The sequence below is a fragment of the Nestor notabilis genome, unplaced genomic scaffold (genome assembly GCF_000696875.1).
Source record: "Nestor notabilis isolate BGI_N333 unplaced genomic scaffold, ASM69687v1 scaffold22553, whole genome shotgun sequence".
NCBI classification, from domain to species: domain Eukaryota; kingdom Metazoa; phylum Chordata; class Aves; order Psittaciformes; family Psittacidae; genus Nestor; species Nestor notabilis.
Window position 1 is genome coordinate 16,393 of NW_009921797.1, and position 10,018 is coordinate 26,410.

A 10,018-nucleotide genomic window follows, 5' to 3' on the forward strand; every position below is an offset into this window, starting at 1 on the left:
TTGTTTTTTTTTAGTGTTGTCATCTCTTCTTCCACAATATCAGAGCCTGGGGAAACCACCTCCTACAAACAACATGTAGCTTTGTAACACCATTGCTCTTTTTTTTTCCTAAGAAAAGGAGCACAGGCAAGTGATGATAGGAGAAAACAAATGGGGGGAAAAAAATTAAAAGGAAGGATGAAGTGTGAGCGATGAGAGCTCAAAACTGAACCACAAGGACCCCAAAGAGGGACACAGAGCAGAGCACACTGCTCCCAGCAGGCTGCTGGGGGCTGCGGGGATTGTTGGCCATCTAGGAATGGTAGGCATCCCCTTTCTGGTGGCAAATGGACAGAATGGTCGGAGCCAGGAGACTGACAGCAAGCAGGTCCTGTGATTTATTGGACTTTTAAATGAGTGAGGAAAAAACAGAGAGGTGAGAGAAGGAGCGGAGCAGAAGCTGTGAGAAGTACTGGGGGAGCCAGAGGAGGGACCACACAGAGTTGCCACCTGCACATTGAGGTAGAGGCTGTGCAGGAGGGGTGGTAAGGAGCTCCTACCTCTTGGCGGCTGCAGGGGTCCTGGTTGATTCCCATCCCAAGTCTGGAGTTGATCCTGGGAGAACACCAGTAGCCCAGCGAAGTCTCCCAAAGGCAGATTATTGCAGGGGACAGTAAAGGGTTGTAGACACAGCAAAGCCCTTCCGGGTGATGGAGGAAACAGCATGTCAGCACTCCCCACAACAGACTGCTGCTTCAGGGGGAGTCTTCAGGGCCTGGAGGAGGGAGGTTTGGACCCTGCTGTGTATGTAGCCCATCAGCTCAGTCCTTCTTCCTCCAGAGCCAGAAGGACCCGGACACCAGCCCTGGAGCTGTGCCATCCCAGGCATAAGCAGCCCCATACTCCCCTCCAGAGCCTGGCCAGGGTCACAGCAGGGTGCTGCTGCTGCAGGAGGACCACAGCAAGGACAGGACTAACAGGATGATTACAAGTGCCTTGCCTGAAGGGCAAGGATGGAGCAGCCCTTTGACTGCTCTGACACCTTGGCCTGAGGCTCATTCTGTGCTGAGGCCGGTTTTCCTGCCTCAGCATTGCACAGCCTGTGAAGGACCAGCAGCTCCCAGGGCTCCAGAGGACTATGGGTGCATTTCACCTGTCTTTGTATTTCTGCATGGTATTTTAATTCCTTTTTCCATTGCTTTATTGGACTGAGCAAGAGGAACTGGATAAAACCTGGCTAAAAGCCTAATTCACTACTTAAGCTTGTGTTTGCTGAATGGTTGCCTATTGCCAGGTATGCTGGATCAACAGAAATAAATCTGACACACACTACAGTCTTCTGGAGTCTTCTTGTTGGGGGAAAATAGTAACAGATAGGAAGATCATCTAAGGAAAAACAGAATACAAACACACAGGAAGCACTAATAAGCACATCTTCTCACAGTTCAGCAGTTTTTCCTGCTTTTCTGTAAAGTCTTTCACAAGATATACCCTTCACCATGGCCACACTACATAGGATATGCCTTATTTTCTTTCTAAACACAACTGCTCAGCTGAGACTCAAGTACAAGATGTCTCTGGCCTTTTCCTTATGCATACGAATCCTGAAATTAACCACACATACGCTTTGGAAGATCTTTCACAGTAGTACTGTCAAGCTTACCACTCTCATGTTTTCAGGCTAAATTTAATTTTGCATTCATGGTACGAATTTTTTTCAGAAGCACCTCAGCCTCAGGAGGTATTGTTGCAATAAGAGTGATGTACAAATATCTCTCTGGATTTGGTTCCATTGTCTAATGCTCTGGAAATCTTGCTTGCAACTTCAAGGCTATATTGAAGCTGCAAGTCACAGTTCGTAACTGAAAAATAATGAAAAATAACCACTGGCCAGGGTCTGTTTGGTAATTTCTTATGATTTATAATCAGTTTCAAACATCACTGGCCTTCAGTAAATAAAAGTGTATGGTTTTGTTTATTTCCATGACTAAGATTAAATCTTTTTTTTTTCTCAATACACATAAGTTTTAACTCATAAACTACTGTGATCATTTGTTTTTTTCCACACTGTTTAAAAGGACTACATCAACATATGCCCCAAAATCCCCCACCATCAGGTCTGAAATGTCTTATTAATTCCTTTTATTTCTTATTTTTTTAGATAGTTACATTGAGATCATCGTGGTGGCACTCTTAAGAAGCTACACTAGGTACACATTCCTCTTTACAATTCAGAACCCAAATATTGTTGGAGAACACAAATTGGTGGATATCTTCTGGTGATTTACTTAGGGTTTGTGCTCACTTTTCTTCAAGTATGTTATTATTTGTGTTATGTGGCATTTACAGTGTTGTTTGGCCAGCTTCAGCCCAGAAGCACAGTTTCTTTCCATGGCTGCTCCGAGCCAGTGTTTTTCATCAGTTCTAAATGTCATCTGTGTAAATCTTACTAACCTGAAAGGCATGAAAAATTTATCACATTTTTCCTCAGGTGCCGAACACAGCCTAGACATCTGAGACAAGAGTGCAGTCACAAAGGTGAATCATAGAATCATAGAAAAGTTTCATAGAAGTTCAAAAAATCTCCTCTTTTCTTTTTCCTAATATGAACACCCGCCAGGAGCCCAGTGATGTACTAGGGACAGAGAAGCATTTGTCACTGACTGTGTCTCCCCTTTGTATAGTAACAGACCTTTTTTGTTCCTCCAGATCTACCTATGGACAAACAAGGGGTTTCATCCATCTTTTCTATAAGTACAAGAACTACTATGTCAGTTCCTCTAGTCATCCCAAAGCAATGAGTGTATTCAGTGCCTCCTTAAAGCATGGCCTTACAGTGTGGAGGGATCACATAGGTTTGAGACTTGGACAATTCAACCCTCTCCTGCATTTTTTTAATATTCATAAGATATTAAACCACTGGGAAATGGCTTCAAATTATTTCTCTAATTTTTGCTCATGTTCTTACACAGGATCACCTTGTTTAGATCACCTTGATGCTCTCAAGGGCATAGTACTTGACTCTCTTTTCCATTATGAATTTGTACATTTATTTCTCATACATCTTCTGTAGTGTTAGTCTTATGATTTTAAGCTCTGAGAGTCAACTGCCTTCCTTTCCACTCTCTGTAGGTTTTAATTTAAGTGCTATAACACTATTTTTGGTAGCATGTTAGTTGATGGCTCAGCTGAAAATGAATACTGCACTGTTTAACCCCAGGCATGTCCACTGCCTTGGTGCCTTTTGCTCCACCTGTAAGACATTCTGAGCCAAGTCATTAGCTTTGCAATGCCATGTGCACCTTGATGAATTCCATGCTCTTCTTAAGTGATATCACCTTTTTCAATTCCTGGATCTTTTCCAGTGGTTCAAGCATCACATTGGTTTGTGCTTTTTGTCACAGTGCACAAGTGACATGGGCTCTTACTGTCCTAAACCTCAAACACAATCTGATCTCTTCTCTAGAACTCAAGCTCCCAGAAATAGTTTCTTCAGCCCTAGCGCAGTCACAGATTGTTCTGAATGGAACTTCTTGTCATTTCTTTTTCTTCTTTTTTAGAGATTAGCTCTGTGTTTTATGTTCTCTTTTCCCTTCTTAGTGTGTTTTCCTAGTTTTTCTAGTAAGTCTCTCAAAGGCAAGCTGATGTAAAAAATATTTTTCTTCTACTTTCTTCCTCTTTACTGGCAGACATTGCTTGCAAATCTAGAACGCAAAACTATTTAAATCCCCTTCAGTTTATTTTCCAAACTTCTTTTAAAATCTCAGTGTTAGTGGGACTTTCTTACCCCCTTTCTCCTATCTGGACTATGATGCAGTTCAGTAATTGCTTGATGTTCAAGGCATCTGTCTTGAATTATCTCCCATTCCAAACAGATATGTACCATGAAAAGCTTTGCATGCTCCCAGAGGCTTATTCCTTAAAAGCTCATTTCTCAATATGTATCCACTGCAGGCTCTGGCTCCACAGGACCATTGTAGCTGCCGAGAATATCTACAGAATCTCAGAGATCAGGTGCTTACAACTACCCCCATGCCAAATTCCTTTCAATGTGACATTCCTACTGTCCCTACCCACAGCTGGAATGGCACAGGAGAGCCCTAACACAAAAAAAAAAGCAACTCCCCTTCCAGGCAAATAGTTGCTACAACATTTTTGGCTTCTGGGATTCTCAGGTTAGCCTTCCAAGAGTGGGCGAACGCAGCCAAACCTTAGTTCTGGCCAATAGCCAAGGGGCAAGTCAGTGCCAGCATGACAAAAGCAACCACAGCTTCACCTCAGCTGTAAATACAAGGGCTGGGACTTTCCCTGAGACTTTGACGGGAAGTTCTTTCAACCCGCACAGCCAGAAAAGGCTTGCAACATCCCCTCATTTCACCCTCCCCTGTGCGCTTGCCCTGGCTTCCACTACATAAATGCTGGCCAGGCTGTTGGGGTTTCTGCACTCTGCTCCCAGCAATAGGACTTGTCTATAGCTCCTGAGGTCTCTTGCTCCAGCACAAGCAGCATCTCATCAGCTGGGAAAGCATTAGCTTGCCTACGGGGACTGCAGCAGGTTAAGTGCACAGGTGAGTTTCACACAGATGAGACACAGGTTTGTCTCGCCTCTGCAGGTGGGACTGGGAAGCAGAATGGCTATACTGTCAACCTGGGAAGAGTTTGGGTGGGCTTGAACTTAAATTCATAAGTCTCCTGCTAAAATTTTATGCCAGCCTCTCTCCAGGCTAGACAGAAAAATACAAAACCAGGCCATGTCTCCTGTTTTTTTGTTAAGATTATACAACATATTAGTCATTAAGAGCTGAAATAGGGAAGGATTTGTATCTGTAAAATTAGGAAAAAACAATTTCAGTCAATTGGTATTCAGAGAGCTTACATAGCAGATAACAAGTTTATTTAAACTTCCAGAGGTGTATGCAATAGTTAAAGAAGTGGAGAAAGCTTCTGCAAATGACTGGTCAGTGGGGTTTAAATGATGAAGCTAGAAAGCGGATATTCTTTCCTAAGCCAGAGCCAAGATTCTTGCTTGAATTTTAGTAGCAAGTGCAGATACTCTAAGGGTGTTTGATTTACCCCAAATCATAAGCTAGCACTAGTAACAGTTGAAATTAATGATTCTTTTATGATTCTATGATATCACATTTTCTCTTTCTGTTCAGGCAGCAAACAAATTTTAATCCTTTCTAATATTTTATAAGCAAGGGGCCTCAAGGCTGCAAAAAGAAATTAATTTTTCTTAAATATTGTCTTATAACAGCTCCACATTATTAATTCAGAGAGCATTTGCAGCTGTCAGAACTCTTTTTCAGCTTTGATATGGGAATATTTCATATACCCTCTAAATCTGCCACACAAACTGTCATTCAGACTATAAGCCAATTTTTCCAACACTGTTGAGACTTTATAAAATGATGCAATTAGAGGAAGATGTAAATTATTTTTTAGATGTGGCCTTCCTGAAGCTCCTAAATATTTTCATAGCAATGACTTAGACTAGCATGAAGTAGTACTGTAACTACATACCAAAATATTCCAATAGTCATTGAGAAATCAAGCATCCCTGTACTTTCTTCCTCCATATTAGAATTTTCTTATGCAAACATAGTAAGCACTTTTCATACTTGTACAGATTTGGGCAGATGGCACTTTTTTAATTACTTCTCTTAGTTACATGCAGAAATGATAACCAGATAAAAGGTTTACTTTGCAGTGAGAAATAACTAACAAAGTGCATTGCCTACCTTAGTGCTTTATTTCAGAGCAGGAGCTCACTTGGGAGCTGACTCGCCTGCCTCCTACCGCCTACAGTGCCGTGTTTCACATCGCAGAGCAGGCTGGGGACATGCAGTCTCGGCTGCTCTTGGGTGAAACAATATAATCCCAGTGCAAATGGCCGTTCAGCTGACAGGACCAGACCAGAGCTAGTTCAAAGCAAAATCTCCAGCAATGTGCTTAGTGTGGGCACGGGGTGCTAAGAACCACCTTTTCCTCCCTACAAACCAAGTCCTTCAAACACACAGACAGCAACTGAGGCTTTCAGGGAGAGTAGTTAAGATCTGCGTATTTTAAGGCCTCCCTCACTGCTTCCCAGTCTACTTTTATTACAGCCTGTTTATTTTGTAACTTCAAGATTTGAGCCCACCACTTCTCCCAGTTACAGTGCTAGCACAGTGGAATTGCAACTTCTTAAGCATTTTCTCTGGAACATTTTATAGATGTTGGCATTTTTACTTCATTTTTGTTCTATTTAGATTTTAATGTATATAGACTTTGGCTTTTGAAAGGTGTTTCTAGGGAAGAAAAGCTAGGGACAGTTATTTGCATGTCACCTTTAAAGATGCTTATTGCAGTTCACATGTGAAAGGTTTTGTCCCTGCATTCTCTAGAATAAAAATTGGTGTGTTTTTTCCTCCTTTGACATCACTGTTTAGACCCACATGTTCTCTTCTGTTCCAAAATTTCTTCAACATGTATTCCCCTTAGTAAGAGCACGGCCAATGAAATACTAAATTCACTTACTTGATGTTGTGGACGGGGGTGTGAGAAATGAGTGCACTCTCAAATATCCTCATGGAGCATTTACTGGGCTGCTGCTGACAGCTCTCTCCTGTCCACTGCTGCAGTTTGGGCAGGGTGCTCCAGCAGGGCTGTGGCAGGCAGTGGGTGGCAGCCTGGGTGAGTGCGGATTGTATCCATGTTCTTGGAAACAGACGAGGAGCGGGAATAGCTGCCAGCAAAAACATTAATTAGAGGATTGACAAAGCTGCCTCCCAGCCTCATAGTAACTACTGAGTACAACCCTGAGGCACAATGGCAAAGGTGGCTTTCTTTACTAAATTGTTGAGGTGACCCTTTCCTGAGGGTGTTATTAGAGGAATGCTCTAACTTTGGTAGTGGAGGCACAGTTTCAGGCACAGTTTCAGGCTACATGGCTCAAGACCACTCTTCTCATGCTTGGCTGAGCTGCTTTGTGTGTCACACTGGCAAAGTGCCACAGATCACCCTTGGTTCAGCAACAAGGCTGGGTCTAAAGCTCCGCTGGGAGATGTAGATCCCATGACTCGCTTAAGAAAACATGAGGTTAAGATTAAATCAGGAGTGAGGACAGGTTCTCAGCTCTGGATGATTTCCATCCATGTGCTTTTCCCAAGCAGAGCAGCCTCACCAGGACAAATCTGAATGCGCAGAAAAGCGTTTCCATAATCAGCATGATATCCCATAAAAATGAGAATATTAATAAATTTCATTTGAATTCTACAACCTGAACTGCACCAGACCTTCGTATAACTTGACACTTCAAAGGCGCTTAATTATAATAATCTGCTACAAACTGTTTGATCAATGGTGGAAGCAGCTCAGCCATCCACCTCAGACAAGTTGCAGCACCTGAGGACTGGGATGAAAGTGTTTTACTGATGCCTGTCACCAATCCATTAGTGATACCAACTATGTAAGCAAGTTTCTGTAGGCCTCTAGATAAATAGGCCATAGGTGCTGTGAAATTTAGTGAAGAAGTTGATTGTCAAAGAACAAAACACTTCCTGGTATCATTAGAGCACAGGACTGTTTGACAAAGGATTTCTCTGGGTGGTCCTATGCTACAAGAACTGTGAGAGCAGGAAATACGTAAAAAGATACGAGTACTCACAACAAGTGGGTAATTATGCAATAATCGTAATAGCACAAAACGGCAATGCAATAAAGACAATAGGTTTATTCAGAAAATCCAGTTCATCATTTTGTATTGCATTTCCTTGCTGGAGCCGCAAGAGAGGGTCACTCTGTGGGAGACAATTATTTTGTCCAATTAGGCAATTACAAAAGCAGCATGACACTTTGTTTCGTTCCTCCTGGCACTCTCTTCTTTCCTCTTCAGCTAAGTTTAGTAAGAACACAGAAGCTTTTCATTTGTCTCTGTTCCATATCACATCCCAAATACCTTTTCCTTCACTCCAGTTGCATAGAGAGGGCCTGTCATGCTCCTTCCTTGCTTATTGCATAGTCTTGACATGCAGAACCAAAAGCGTAACTGCTGAATTGACCCCACATATTTCACAGAGGTGGAAACAACAGACACCCACTGGCCTTGCCTACAGACCCAGGAGAAAACAGAAGACACAAACCCGGGTGACTTCTCTCTGAAGGTGGCAGCCTCTGTGTTAAGAGGGCTCAGGCAGCAGACATTTGTAAGATGTCTTGTGTAAAGTTTCCTGTGCCTCTGCACAGGGGACCATGGCACAGGATAATGCTGGCTGCCCCATGCTGCACTGTGAGCAATTTGGTGGCAAGGCTGTGCTCCAAGAGCTGTAGCTCACAAGTAGTACTCTGGCAGAGAGGTTTCCTTTGTACCAACACCTGGGCTAGGAGCTGAGGCAGTAACCCACTGCTGTGCACACTTGTCTTGCTTGCCAGGCTAGGGATTACCATTACAATATTCAGCTTGGGCATCTGAAAAATCTGAGGTGAACTAAATAGGGAGCTCTGCCAAGAAAAATGCCTAGATCTTTCCATTTCTCAGTAGAGGATGCTACCCTGAAATTAGTGGTTCAGTAATAAGTAGAATTTCTTACACCTTGAGAAAAAGCTAATTTTTTAAAATTGCCTGATAACAATTTTTTCTTGCTGAAAAATGCAATAGCATTTAAAACTGTCTCTTTTTTTTTTTTTTTTTTTTTTGTGAGGAACATGGTTTCTTTATTTACAAAATTATCAGTGTTCATTTTGTCCTGAAGGCAGGCATGTCTCCGCAGGTGCCACTCAAATGCAGCCAAGTAGGAGAGGAAAATGTTCAGATCTATGTAAAAGAAAGAAAGGAAACTAAAAGAATCAAGTAAATACATTTAATGTACTTTTTATTAAGTGAATAAGGGATCTGATAAAGTTATCCACTGTTAAATCATGTTTTTAAACACATTTTTGTGTATAGACTTGTGTAACCAAGAACACAGAGTAATGAACTTTCTATAAAATCTGCTTGGCCCCATTCCAGACATGTTGCAAATCCACATGTATTTGTTTTGGCAAGAAACCTTCATATTCATATTTCTTTTTCTTAAATCTCTCATCATACTTTCCCTCTCACTCTTCAGATTTCTAAGAGCGTAACACAGCCAAGAACATCATCACTGCACTGCAGCAGCCACCTCACCTTTGATTTTATCACAGATGTTAAGAAGCAACTGGGCTTTTTTTTTTTATTCCTGCTTGTGCTGACCTGGTCCAAAAGCAAACTAACTGAATATCAACAATTCCAGTAGTGTAAACGGGAATAGAGTCAGGCTCCTAGAGCTCATAACAAATATGTGGCTTTGAACTCTCACGTTTTTAGTAGTCTCAAGGTCTGTGGTTGGTTGGTTGCTGGTGTAATGCCAGCTAATTCCAGTCTCCATGTATCCTACTGATGGGCTTTCAGTAAAGGCATCCCAAATAGCATGACCTGCCTCATCCTCTTGTGCACTTCAAGACACAGTGATATAGGGTCACAACTGAAGAGCCATTTCTCACTTGTTTGCTCCTCTTCTGGTGGTACAGACACACATGTGGGTGTGTGTACATCATGAATTTTTTAGGGAGTCTGTTACTTTAGCCTGATTTCTATAGGAAGTGAGATTCCTCTGATTATATAGAGGTATGTGAGTGTATGTATGTTTCTGTACGTTCCTCAATCATTTTTTTAGTGATGATTTCAAACAAATTTACTAGGAAGAGAGAGGGCTCCATTTTCCTTCTTTTGCATGAAAAAATGCAGCTGAAGACCCCACAGAAGAGTCCTGAAAAATGAAAGATTATACTGTGACTATATACATGTAAAAGACGTAAAAATCCATGAGAAGAAATATTATAGGAGTTATCTACTGTTATTGGAAAGAAGCTTCAATCAGCACTTGTAATCAGCCGAGAAACACAAACCCATAGGAAGCCAGGCTTTCATTATTTCTAGTGTTATTTTTCTGTGAGACAGAGCTATTTGTTAATGTCTCTAAATGGCAGATAAAAGATGCTCAGAAGAATAGCTTCACAGTGAGGGAGAACTCAGCAG

The 10,018-nt window shown here is 41.9% G+C and overlaps 1 protein-coding gene across 1 annotated transcript in view; it reads left to right on the forward strand.

Annotated features, from left to right (window-relative positions):
• Positions 1–4,394: 4,394 nt before the first annotated feature.
• STEAP4 (STEAP family member 4) overlaps positions 4,395–10,018 on the forward strand; it is a 19,216-nt gene continuing 13,592 nt past the window's right edge. The window contains 1 exon segment of the mRNA XM_010011309.1: positions 4,395–4,547. Within this exon segment, the coding sequence (XP_010009611.1) occupies positions 4,395–4,547 (153 nt within the window).